General features: G+C 48.7%; 1 protein-coding gene across 1 annotated transcript in view; it reads right to left on the bottom strand.

Annotated features, from left to right (window-relative positions):
• Positions 1 to 973: 973 nt before the first annotated feature.
• APCDD1 (APC down-regulated 1) overlaps positions 974 to 13,387 on the bottom strand; it is a 32,692-nt gene continuing 20,278 nt past the window's right edge. Inside the window, exons 4-5 of the mRNA XM_058556723.1 lie at positions 3,232 to 3,553; positions 974 to 1,781 (exon numbers count right to left, since the gene is read on the bottom strand). Coding sequence (XP_058412706.1) covers positions 1,330 to 1,781; positions 3,232 to 3,553 — 774 coding nt within the window. The 3' untranslated portion in view covers positions 974 to 1,329. The remainder of the gene's footprint in view (positions 1,782 to 3,231; positions 3,554 to 13,387) is intronic.

Here is a 13,387-nt window from a genome sequence, read left to right as displayed (position 1 = left end):
CACACCCGAGCTTCCAGTTACTCACCATCTCCCTCCAGCAGTCTCTACTGGCAATAACACTGGGTGTTCAGATAGCATCATGCAGAATAACCCAAAGTAATGGGAAGCCATGACTCATGTACCCACCCGATGTCTGTATGAAAGAAGCCCAAAGACTCTGTAAGGTGACCCTGAGGCTCTCTGCAGTGACAGAGCCAAGGCAACAGCAGGACAGAGATGGAGTGAAGGCGGCGTGTCCAATGATAAGGGGACTTCACACATGTGTTTGGGTCTAATGGGGCCCCCAGCTTGCATGTCCCCCTTGCTCTCTCTTTGAATAGCTAGGCCCTTAAACATCAAGCATGGCCTCTGAATATCCATCTTTGAAGGAGCAGAGATGCCAGAGTGAAGTTCTGCCTGCTCAGCCCTAACCTGATACAGCGTGAGTCCCATGAAGAGGACACTGGAATGAACCGGCACCTTGTCATTCATGTGGCATTTAAGGCCCTGTCACCATCCTGGGCACCGCTGCTCCTGTCTGTCTGCTAACAGGACTGCCTTTGGTATTTGCTCGGCCGCCCTTGTCTACCGAGCAGGTAAGAAAGCAGCATGCATTCCGCAGCCACCCAGGAACCAGCATATAACCAACATCTCTTTCCCAACAAGTTAGAACAACGGTAGTTTAAATTACTTTGAAACTTTAATTACAGATACTTTTCTACTCAGTATTTGAAAGTTTGGAGTCTCTCCTTTTTTGCATAAAGGCTGTCAAGGTGGTTAAGCTAGAGCTTGTGTCTTTTCCTATGTACATATCTACAAGCAAGTCTCTTCTTTATTAATAAAAGGTGTCTTGATCGCAGTCCCAAAGCAACGCTGCACTGGACTCCGGGTTGTAAAACTTGTAGAGTAAAGCAGTTTCACAGGAGGACAGGAAGCAACCCCAGGAAAGCGGCAGGAAAAGCTGGAGCTTGGTATTTCTTTCTTCTAATATTTCTTTCTTCTAAGTTCAACTCTGAAATATAATAATAAAGAGGAAGAAAAGAAAAGGACCTAGCTGTCAGCCTGCTCCCTCCACCAAGCACACTAGCCCGAAAATTTCTGCCATCTTAAAGCGCAGTTACTACTGTGAAGACACTCAGGCCAGGGATCCGACGCGATGGAGTTCAAAGCAGAAACTTCAAACAGCCCTGCTCAGGACTCGGGCTGGGAGGCCTGGGTGAGGCAGAGGAGAAAAGGAAGACAGCTCTCAGGCACTCAGGTGCATCAGAAGAAGTGTCCTTTCTTTTGGTAAAGATAATCTGTAAATTGTAAAGAATCCTGGTTTGGAAAAATATAACTTTTTAAAAATTTCTATCTGAGGACATTCCAGTGCGGCAGAGTCAAAAGGCAGGCGAGGGCAGCAAGGAGCAGGGGACAAGTGCTCCTCCCTGGCGCCTGGCTCCCATAGGGGTGAACCCTGTGGTCTTCAGAGAAGTCCTCGGGCCTGGGCGCAGAGGAGGCACACTGGACTAAGGGCATCTGGTAGGATGTGGCTCTCTTCTCAGGCCTGTCGGGACTGGACCCGTCACTGGGCCTCTGGCCGTTGAAGAGCAGGTAGCGGCCGTGGGCGTCCTGCTCCATTTTGAAGATCTCGTATTCCGTGTGAGGTAGTTTGATCCCCAGCGCCACGCAGCCATTGGTGTGCGTCACATCCTGCTGCACGCCCACCTGCCAGGAGCCCTCAGCCCCACACTCATTCCCGTTGAAGACGTTGAGGAGCGAGGCCGTGGCCGCATCCATGGGAGTGACCTTCATGTGATTCACTGCGGAGAGAGAGGACAGTTCTGTGACCCCCGGGGAGTGAGCGTGCAGAGCAGAAAGCCTGGGAGCAAGTGTGGCAGCACGCCACCCCACAGGCTTCCTTCTGTTCTGCAGCCCACCACGCAGATCTGCCCGTCTGACAGCAGCACACAACAGCATTCACAGGTGGAAGAGGGCAACATGTTGATCTGAAAGGCGGTCACGCCAAATGTCCTGCAGGTGTGACCAGAAACAACTGCCTTTGGCCTATAAAAGTTGAACACAGATGGCAGCTGATCGTCCTGTTACAGTGAGATCAAACTGTCACACCAAGTATCTCAGGGAGTTGTCTTTGGTGACACTGACTCTTTGGGATTGACAAAATAGTCAACAAAAACTGGAATTTTGTTTTTGAAAAGGTTTTGAGGTTTTTTAATAGTTTTGGTGTCAAACACCTCTACTAGTTAGCATTGTTGCAAATTAACACTGGCCCATAAATCAGGCATCTAAAATAAATTAGGCTGCAAGTAAGAAAAACGTGACTAAATATATTAAATACAAACCCAGCACTTACAGAGTTCCGCTTTTAAAGGCCCTCCCAGGGCACTACATTCTGGGTATACCACAAGAGTTCTGGCGTGGAATCAGACAAAGACAGTTGTTCTCTCGGACCTTCTATCTGAGGTCCATGCTTCCTGGAGCAAATCTTCCTTTCTAAAAGGAGGGCTAAGGTGTCCTAGGACTCATCTGGGTAAGCAGAGATATTTTATATTAAATAGACTGAACCATGGAATCCTGTCCTGGAAGGGGTCACACCAGTACCTAGGCATCCCTCTTGGCCATGACAGCTGACATCATCTTACAAAGATGTCCAAGCTTAAAAAAAAATCTAGAAATAGAGACCACAGGACCACCCTTGCTGAAAACAGCCTGGTGAGTCTCACCCCTTACCTTCCTCACTCAGGGGACCATTATACAGCCCAAACCTCCCACCTTCGAGCACATGCTAACGTCTCAAGCGCACGACCAACTTAGGGTCAGAAAGGACAGCTCTGCGCACCCGAGGTGTAAGTGACCCCTGCTCCTTACTGCCCACTCAAGAAAGCACCCTGCATGCAGCAGGTAAGTGTGCTGTTATCACAGGCCTGCCCAGCACCTGCCCTGAGCTGCGCATAAAAAACGAAACAGGGGGACTTGAGATTTCATTCCTAGTGTCGTACTCCTTGGCCACCCCTGACGCGTTGACAGCAGTGTGGGCTCCTGGCACCACTCCGTCCACCCTGGCTGGCTCCATTCTGAGCTCAGTGGCTGTTGTGAATGACGACTTAAGTACCCCCTTATCTCCTTCCCAACGTCTCTAGCAGAAAAGAAGCCCTTTTCCCTCAGGTTCTGCTTCAAGAAAAACGTCACAAAACTGCTCACTGTCCCTCATCTGTTGGGCGGTTACATTGGGATTGGAGGCAGGAAGCCTACCTTTGAACACGAACTCTGTGCCTCCCATGACCCTGGAGGAGTGCACGCCTCGGCTGTAGCGGCCCTTGGCGTAGATGGTGAAGGTGGGGTGCTTGCAGACGGGGTCGGAGTAGTGGTAGTAATGCCCTTCCCAGGTGTTGTTGTTGTCGTGGAAGATGAAGTGGCGCGTGAGGAAGAGGACCTCGGGCCGCACCTCGCAGCGCTGGCTCACCCACTCGCCATGCAGGCCAACAGTCAGGTCTGCCTTGGGGGGCAGGAGGGGCGGGCGGTGCTCATCCGACCGGTGGATGATGCGACAGGCTATGCAGGCGAGGTCGTGGTTCTGAAGCCAAGAAACAAACACAAGGAGAGACCTTTATCTTCATGAGAGAGCAGCGTACATGTGCTTCCTTCAAACAGGGCTCGCCACAGCGGACTGGGCAAGGCACCCAGGGCACGGTCTCCTGTCACCTGGGTCCCCGAGAAGCACCTGGAGCCCTGCTCTCGTGCACAGACGGGGGGTGTGCATGTGTCTGTGTGCTCACACATACACACGTGTTCAGCTGACGTTAGAGACTTGCCTAGATGTTTCAGCTGTGATATGGACTCTCTTTAGAATTCTATTACGTTTTCAGACCACATGTGCTGGACACTTGATTTCAAAAAGAAAGGCTGGCATCACTTCACACCCATTAGGATGGCTACTATCAAAACAACAGACAGTAACAGTGTTGGGGAGGATGTGGAGAAATGGGAACTCTTGTGCACTGTTGGCGGGAATGTAAAATGGTGCAGCTGCTGTGGAAAAGAATTACCATATGATCCAGCAATTCCATTTCTGGTTTATACCCCAAAGAATTGTAAACAGGGTCTTGAATAGATATTTGTTTACTCACATCCACAGCAGCATTATTCACCATAGCCAAAAGGTGGAAACAAACAACCCGACGTCCATCGATAGATGAATGGATAAAGAAAATGTGGTCTATCTATACAATGGAATACTACTCAGCCTTAAAAAGGAAGGAAATTCTGATACGTGCTACAACATGGATGAAGCTTGAAGACATTATACTAAGTGAAATAAGCCAGACACAAAAGGACAAATACTGTATGATCCCACTTACATGAGGTACCTGGAATAGTCAAACTCATAGAGACATTTGTGGTTGTGGAATTGTGGTTGTCAGGGGCTGGGGGAGGGGAATGGGGAGTTAGTGTTTAATTGGTACAGATCTCAGTTTGGGAAGATGAAAAAGTTGTGGAGATGGATAGAGGTGATGGTTGCACAACAAAGTGAATGCATTCAATGCCACTGAATCTGTACACCTAAAAATGGTTAAGATGGTAAATTTTATGCTATGTATATTTTACCACAGTTAGATTTTTTTCATTAAAAAAATTATGAGACACACAAAAGAAAAAAAGGACAGCATCCACTTGCTGTGGATGACAAAGGGAGCTGTCCAGTGAAGGCAGGGGTCCTTTCAAAGCAGAGAACGAAGGAGGAGGCCCGACAGAAGGCAAGAGCCAGAGGCCTCTGAGAAGTCGGTACACACACCCTGTCATCCATTTCTTCCAGGTCTGGAAGGTTTATGGGCTCTTAATTTGCTTCCTGCTCTATAGCTTTAAGCCATTTAATTAGCCTAAGATAGCCGCAGCTCTGTCTTTCAGGAGCCTCTCTTGCTGAGTCTGTTTTATAACACTCACACGGACCCGGGACAAGGGCTGTCTAGGTTTGTGGCTTAGAGAAGGGGTGGCCAGAAACTGTCAGCCACATAAATGCTGTTTGCCCAGAGGGCAGAGGGCTCACAAAAAAAGCCGAAGTCTGGAGGGCAGGAGAGCTGGGTTCTGGACCCTACATGCCATTGCTTGGCTGTCTGATCTAAGTCACAGGACACCTGTGAGCCATGGGCTACCTCTCCCTGGAGGTGGGGACCATCTCTCTGCTGATCTCCCTCCCGAACAGGGTGCTGTAAAGCCACCTGGCTAACAGACACTGGCCACGCCAGAAGCACGACACAAATCTGACCAGCGCTATGGCAGGAGGGCGACTTGTAGCTCAGTGTTCAGGAGGACAGCTCGCAGACACCCAGCCCCGTGCGCGCCCCACCTAGAGGGTCCGTGGGGTGCAGCGGCTCACTGGTGTGGCCTCAGGCCTGCGGACAGGGACCAAGACGCAGCCACTCGGGGCAGGCCTGCACTTTCTAAAGCTGGAAATTCAAATCTCCAAGGCCCTTTCGTTTCCAGCGCTCACTCAATGTGGTGTTGCTGTGGTAGTTGTCTGGTTAGGTGCTCAGCTGTCTCAGAGGGCGTGGGAGAGCAGTGGCAGAAGAGGGCTTCCCAGCTGCCATTCCCCTGCCTTCTCCTCCAAGGAGAACTCAACACTAACTTGTTGCTGCACTCCGTAGAGGAGCCCGGAGCTGTAACTTACAGGAGAGAAGGCTTCCTCTGCAAACGTCATCTGGCTTGTAGACAATGAGACCAAATGGGCAGCTGCAGAGTGAGAGGAAGACAGGGTGCCCGCTGTTCCGGGGTCCCAGTGCATTGTTGGCCTGTGGCTTCCTAGAAAGGGCTCTGAGGGCACACAGGAGAAACTGCCCTGCAGCCTGTGGTCGGCAGCGAGCTGCTGTCGGCAAGCCTCGGCAAGGAAATGGGGAGGGGAGAACCCCTGCACACAGCCCATTAGGGCCGTGCCTAGCTGCACAGAAGGAGATGGTGCTGGCCAGGTCCAGGGCCAGCCCCACGCTTTTAGCAGCGACTGCCGCTTAGCAGCTGGTGACCCTGGGCAAGTTATTAATCGCTCTCTGTTTCAATGTCCTCGTGTATGAAACAGGATCATTCTACTTACTTGCATAACTGCTGCAAGAAATGAGCAGTAGGGTAACGTGGTTCCCACCCAGCGCACCTAGCACCGCTGCGGGGGAAGTTCCTCAGAGTGACGGAGCAAGGGCCAGGAACGCACCTGTGCACCACACTGGGGGGAAGATGAAATAAACAGCATGACTCCCCTATGCAGTCTTCCCAGTGCATGTTAGGGTGAATAAGATACAAATTTAGTTAAGAAAGCATCACTGAATTCAGTAATTTTGCCGTTATGTGTTTCCTTAACAAACTACTAGGAGGTGAAGCTTCCACATTTTTTACCCTAAAATGGAGTTCTGATACTCAGTCTGGGATGGAAAGTTAATATGATGCTGTACCGTGCCCAGCCCAAGGCTCCTGCATGTAGGAAGCACCCATGACGGCCAGTGAGCACCGTCATGATCAGCACCTTTATCAAACACTACCGTTGTCCCTGCCCCGGCCCCACACTCTGAGCAAAACCAGCCCAGCACTTGCATTCAGATCTCTGAGACTTCTCAGACAAGACAGTGGTGTTCCGGTGCCAGTGTCTCTGAGCAGGGACACTGAACTGTGCAGGAGACGCCCTGGAAAGAGAGAGGACCCTCTGGAGCACACGTCAGCTCAACGTAAAGAGCGTGGAGCCAGAAGGCTGCCATGTTACCACGGGGAGCTCCGTGCCACTCTTGTTGCTCAGCGGCTGGCAGAGAGGCCTGCTAATGACTCCACCTGCTCGCGGAGCAGGTCCCAAATGGTGCACGTGGGCTACCATTTACTCATGCGCCTACCCAGCCTCCACTTCCCTTTCCTCTCATTCCCCACAATTTCATTTGCTATCCGCAACTTGGGAATTTAAAAACATCAATTGTGACCACTTCATTCTGGCCATTCTAAGAAGGCTTCTCAATCCTTGAAAAGATTTGTCTCCTCAAATGCTAATATCAATTCAGGAACTGCCCAGAAAGTGTCTTAGATGGTGGTGGTGGCGGGGGTGGGAATAAGAGGTCTTAGTTCTTACAAGAGCTGCTGCTGGAATAGTATCAGGGATCGACTACTCTCTGGTCAGACCAGGAACAGGCTCGCGGAGGGCAGGCGGGCACACTGTCAGGCCCAGGCTGTTTCAGAAAAGCACCACACCCAGTGTGGTAGCATCTGGTGCTCACCCAGTGCTTTCCTCTAAGAACAATGGGACAGGGGTCCTGAGCTCCAATATGAGGACCTGGCTGAACTATGGTTGCTTTAGGCGAATGGTGGTCTTGGGCTGAAATGTTTCTGTTTGGCAGCAGAGAAAAGCAGGCCAGGTAGTTCCCGGGAAACTTGATGTCCATCAGCTGGGTCTGTGAGAATTTAGGGAGGGAGTAGGAGGAACCTGGCCCTTAGGTATAGGTCTTGCCAAATTCCTCAACTAGTTACGTTTTTTCTCTTGTGGCAAAATATATATAACATAAAACTTACCATCTAAACCATTTTAAGCATACAGTACAGTGGCATTAAGTACATTCACACTGTTGTGCAACCACCACTACCACCCATCCCAGAATTCTTTCATCTCCCCTGTACCCATTAAACACTAATCCCCCATTCCAGCCCCTGACAACCACTCTTCTACTTTCTGTCTCTCTGAATTTGACTACTCTAGGTCCCTCATAGAAGTGGAATTATATAGTATTTGTTCTTTTGTGACTGGCTTATTTCACTTAGCATAATGTCCTTCAGATTCATTCATGTAGTGGCATGTGTCAAAATTTCCTTCCTTTTTAATGCTGAGTAATATTCCACTGTGTGCACAGACCATATTTGGTTTATCCATTTATCCCTCAGTGGGTGCTGGGCTTGCTTCCACCTTTCAGCTATGGTGAATACTGCTGCTATGAACATGGATGCACAGTCTATTTGAGACCCTGCTTTCAGTTCTTTTGGGTATATATCCAGAAGTGGAATTGTTGGGTCATATGGTAATTATATGTCTTACTTTTTGGGGAACTGCCATACTGTTTTCCATAGTAATTGTACCATTTCACATGCCCGCCAATAGTGCATAAGGGTTCCAATTTCTCTACATCCTCGCCAACAACTGTTATTTTCTCTTTTTTGATAGTAGCCGTCCTAACAGGTGTGATGTGGTATCCCACTGCAGTTTTGATGTGCATTTCCCTGATGATAGTGATGTTGGGCGTCTTTTCATGTGCTTATAAGCCATCTGTGCGTCTTCTTGACTTGAAATGTCTATTTAAGTCCTTTGCCCATTTTTTAATTTGGTTGTTTTGTTCTTCTAGTTGAGTTGACTAACTATGTTTTAAAACAACTCTTTAGCTGGCATCAAGAAACAAAGATGTCACAAACAAGGGTGGGATTGTTTCGTCTCTCTGTGCATACTGTCAACAAGGGGACAGTTTTAGCCACAGTTGAATAAGAGGAATACCTCTCTGTTTTGTGGACAGATTTTTAAAAAATATAATTTGTGCTCTTAATTCCCACCATCCTAGGTTTAATAAAAACCAAAAGACCTATAGGAACAACTATGGTGAGGCAGAAATTAAGGTCTATATATTGTATTAGCTCTAAAGTTTCTCTTTTCCAAGATGTTTTTCTTCAACAGTAGCTTTTCAAAGTTAATAAATGGGAGGTGTTTCCAACATGAAGAGTGATGTGTACTGAAATATCATTTGCTTTATGAAGCTTCTCTTTTTATGGTCCACGCTCTGACATGATTCTCATTGAGGAGGCGTCCTTTCCCAGGCTCTCTGACTGGGCTCCTACACCGCTCCCCAACCCTGCACCTCAGAAAGGGCTGTTTTAAAATCAGGGTTTCTGCATACAAAAGATCTGAAGGTTAAAGCAGAGGGACCACAACACGTTTCTGTGTTGCTAATCTATGAAAAGCTTCAATTCCAAAGGGGGAGGGGAGAAAAAAATCCCTATATAATTAACCTCTTGAAAAAAATCAAGCTTATTCCAAAAATGAAAAATCAACCTTTAACTTTATAAGTGAGCAATGTTCTAGGCAAGAGTGGGGTTCTGCCCACTCTGCTTTTCGGTTCCCACCCAGCGCCCTGGTCACAAGTTAAATAACCACAGCTCACACAACACAGAGCATTTGATTCTGAGGAAGCTCAAGCACTCAACTCCTTAAGCTTTATGACCTCCCAGAGAGCACGGGAACACTTTACCAAAGCAGAGAGAGAGAGAATAACATGGCTCAGATGACTTCACAAGCCAAAAGTAGAATCTGGAACATAATTTGGTCCTGGGACTTGCTGAGTGCTACCTCCTGGCACTAGGCTGCCTCTTAGGCTGATGTCCTACAAAGAATATGCGTCCCTATCAAGGACTCTCTGGTCGCTGAAAAAGGTCTTCTCTGGCCAATGACTGATAGGGGTTCTCCAGGCTTTCTCCCGCTCCCCGCCAGTATTTATTTCTGGAGAGTTGGATGGCCAAAGATATTTGCTGACAGTGTCTTCCTAGAATGGGAGAAATTTACTTGATATGATCTTGTTGTGAACGGATCAACTAGAGGAGCAGGCTGAATAAAACATTTCTTGCACTTAAAGTTTTATTCAAGGAGAAGGTGAAATGGGAACAGATGATGGAAACTTCCTTTCACAGAGTTTTGTTCCGTGGGGTAAGAAACACATTGAGCTTCTCAGAAAGAAACCTGCCACGGCCAACGGCCGATGGTGAAAGCTTTCCCGCACATGCAATTCACCACGTGCTTGATGACATTTCTACTGCAGGTATCCCTCCACGTCCACCCTTCTCGGGTCTCCTCCACGTCACTGTAAGTTCTCTGAGGCCAAAACCAGTGCTCTCCCTTTTTCTTATTTCCCACCATACCTAGGAGAGTGCAGTGGGTACAAGAAAGGTTCATGACTGACAGACTGATGGACTGACAGAAAGCTGTCACTGGATATTTTACAATATCAATAGAGTAGGCCAGCATCCACTACAAATGACTAGAGCTGCCCCGCCTTGTGGGAGGGGCCTCTTGGAGGGCTTTTCAGTTCTGGGATCCTCGGAGTTTATAAACTCGGGGCTCATTCTGACCAATTACAGGGATCATGATGATTCCACTTTCAGAAGGAAGTAGGGTGAATAAGCTGTGTCCATATATGTTAAGTCTCTGTAACCGTAGCTTTGGGGCCACCATCAGGAGCGGGCAGTCTGTCTGCCCTGCAGTCCAGCATCTGCTCCCACAGGCAGGGGCAACCAATGCCACACCCACGACAGTGCCCTGACCCCGCTCAGCCTGGACACTGCCTGCCAGGAGGTGGGCATGCACCCTGAGGGCAGAAGATCTAGCCTCAGAGAGACACCGCCCAGCAACCCATAGCCTAATACGATGATCCACAAAGGGGCCTGAGCCAGAAGGACGATTGGAGAAGGCAAGAAAGGTGGACTGCTGATTCCTCGGGTTTTGCATTCAACTGCCAAATGCTTAGGGGGATCAAAAGTCAACAGAATACTCTTCTGCATCCTGGAGTCAAGAAGTGGGACTTGGTGGGTCCTCAGGAGCAACACTACTTCGAGAAATGGGTTGTCTGAAAGTTTAGAAACTAACAAGTTAGCTCACAAAGGCCTTTCCTGTTTTACAAAATACCAGTAAATCACACAAAAGATAATTCTGCCTCCAGCTTGCCTATATATACACACTAGGTACAGACCCCACAGCTAGATAAAAAGAATCATAATAAGCTGGCTCTTTAATAGAAACGACTAGGATGGTTTCAGGAGAAAATTTTTATTTTTACTTTGATGGTTTCTTCTACTGTTACTTTAAATTCCTTTAAATAGTTAAAGTAGACCCACCCTAATAAATAAATTTGCTCTAAGTGCAGGGGACGCCGTGGGCTGGCCCCTTTCTCCTCCTGTCTCCCCGCAGTGCTGAGCCTGTCCCACACAGTAGGGACTTGCACAGCCCTTCTGGGGGGTTGATTTCCTGCACGCCCAGGCTTCCACTCCGTCTTCTCAGCTTCCTTGCCTTTTAAGGGATGAAATGTTTACCACTTGCATTGTCTCTGACAACAAGTATTTCCTGGTCTGCTAACTCCTTAAATAAAGCAGCCTCGCATGGCTGTTTATCTGCTGGAATACTCTGGAATCAAGAAACAGAATGGACTGTTTCTGCAATAAAAGCGTATGCCAGCAGCTGTGTAGTGTGGCAAGTGTGACACTTCACACACTGGCCCAGATGAAGTGTCCACACAAGCAAGCCTTTCAGAGTCAAGCCCCCATCATCTCACCCCTGTTGCCAGCTCCATTTTTTCATATAACATGCAGCCTCTGCTGCCTCATGGTAAGCCCCTAGCCCCAGTGAGTAGGGTCACAATTTTCTTCAGGAGTCATTCTTAATGTAAGATGGGCTTCTGAAACCGTTTTAAGTCCTGACTCCTTGAAACTCCTGGAGGACCATCTACCACCTCTTCCATCTCCCATCACCTCTGCAAACCCCTCTCCTTTCCCTCCACTGGCAGAAAGAGAAGGGATGCGAATTCTTCCACAAGCACTTGGTTCCTTCTACTGTAACTCCTGTGACACCCGCTCAGCCAGGAACCACGCCACGCACCTGCCTAAGGAGAGACTGACCCCTCTTCTGCAGAGCCGTCTCCTGGGGCTGGGCTGAAAAGTCCGCTGCCCGTGGCCACCTGGTCCAAAGTCCCTCTGATGTCACAGATATCAGAATGCCTCACAGTTAATAAGTATTTTCACATACTCTGAAAAGGCTTGGAAAGGCAAGTTCCCTCAAAAACAAATGCTTGTTCACAGCCTAGAAGTTTCCACAGAATTCAGGAGAGAAAGCACATGAGGATTGCCTTCTTCATTCGTAGTGTTCAGGCCCACCTTTGGTGCTTTGCTTCCTCTGATGTGCAGCCTGCTGCTATGAGTGTGCTGGGCAGAATATTTAAGATGCACGGCTTGGGGGAAGTTTCTGCTGTTCAGACAACCCCTCTGATTTACGACCCTGTGGCTAAATCAGTTCAGGATTTTGGAGAAAGACCAATTCCATTTGCTTACAAGTCTGGTCCTGAGGCTCTGGAGTTTCCAGCGACCCCACAATCATTTATTTGCTTTTAATTACTATTTGATTCTACCACTGAAAGAATGCACCTCGCTAACCCTTCCACTGCACAAGAATCTAGGCAGAGAGTAACGGCTGCCCTGATATTAGACTCGAGGCAGGCAAAGCATCCTCTTTCAGGGTTACTGTAGGCGGTATTGGTGATTTTTAATGAAGGATAGCCAATTCCATCCTGAAAGAATCCTCCCAGCACACCTGATTCTCTTCAAACATACTTATTTGCCAAAGGACTCAGAACCTCACAGCAAAGCTGTATAAAGCTTAGCAAAACAAGTTGATTTAAAGTTTCTATTTTTACATGGTGTCCCGTTTCCAAAGAGGCTGAGACTAGCGGTTTCAAACTCAATTTAGCATTTAAACTAATTTTCAGCCAGGTCTCTATAGACCGGCAATTAGGGAAGGTGAAGAGTTCAAAGAGGGAGGGGCGGGGCGTGCAGTCTCTCCGGATGCTCCCGGGCCTCCCTCCTGCCTTCCCGCCAGGCCGCTGGGGCAGGGAGCACCTGCTTTGATTTGCTGTGTCTGGAAAGGCACCAACGGCCAAGTCCATTTCTTCCTTCTCCTAGCCCTCCCAGGGAAGGATCTCAACACTTCCTGACGACCGTGCTGCACACTGCAGGCCAGGACGCGCGAGGCCAGGGACAACATGCGAAGAAGCGGCCCTCTCAGCTCCCGGAGCCGCGCGGACCTTGGGGCCCTGCCTTGGAAGGACCCCCCAGCCAGGCCGGCTGGCAGTCCAGGCGGTGGAGAGCACATGCCGGGCCCTGGACACCCGCCTGCGTCCTCCTCCCGGCTCTGCCGCCATCTTCATGTGTGGCCACAACAGTCCTCTGAGCCTCCGAGTCCTAGCATTTTAAAATTTAACATGGTGTGGTGACTGTGTTTAGGTCATACAAGATCATGATACAAGCTGCAAAAGGTACAAAAAGTTATACAGCGACAAGTCCCTGTCCCACTGGCCCCAGCTACACAGTCCCCTTCCTCAGAGGCAACCTCCGTTATGCTTCCTATGCACCCTTCCAGAAATACTGATTCCTCGGTGAACTTCTCTTATCCCTCTTTTATTCTTTACACAATAGTATCATTTCCATTTCCATGGCATTCTGTACCGTTTTTTTTCTTTTTCACTTAACAGTGTGTCCTGAATAATATCTAAGATCCAAGGCTCTTTCCACTCTTAATATTCTTGAACGAGGGAATCAGGCCTAGGGTTTAAAGAGTTTACTTCTTAAGAATCTGGGTGAAGGTTCCCACAACCGC

This window comes from Diceros bicornis, chromosome 16 (assembly GCF_020826845.1).
Source record: "Diceros bicornis minor isolate mBicDic1 chromosome 16, mDicBic1.mat.cur, whole genome shotgun sequence".
In the NCBI taxonomy this organism is placed as follows: Eukaryota; Metazoa; Chordata; class Mammalia; order Perissodactyla; family Rhinocerotidae; genus Diceros; species Diceros bicornis.
The sequence above is the reverse complement of the archived record's forward strand: the minus strand, read 5'-3'. Positions and strand labels throughout refer to the sequence as shown.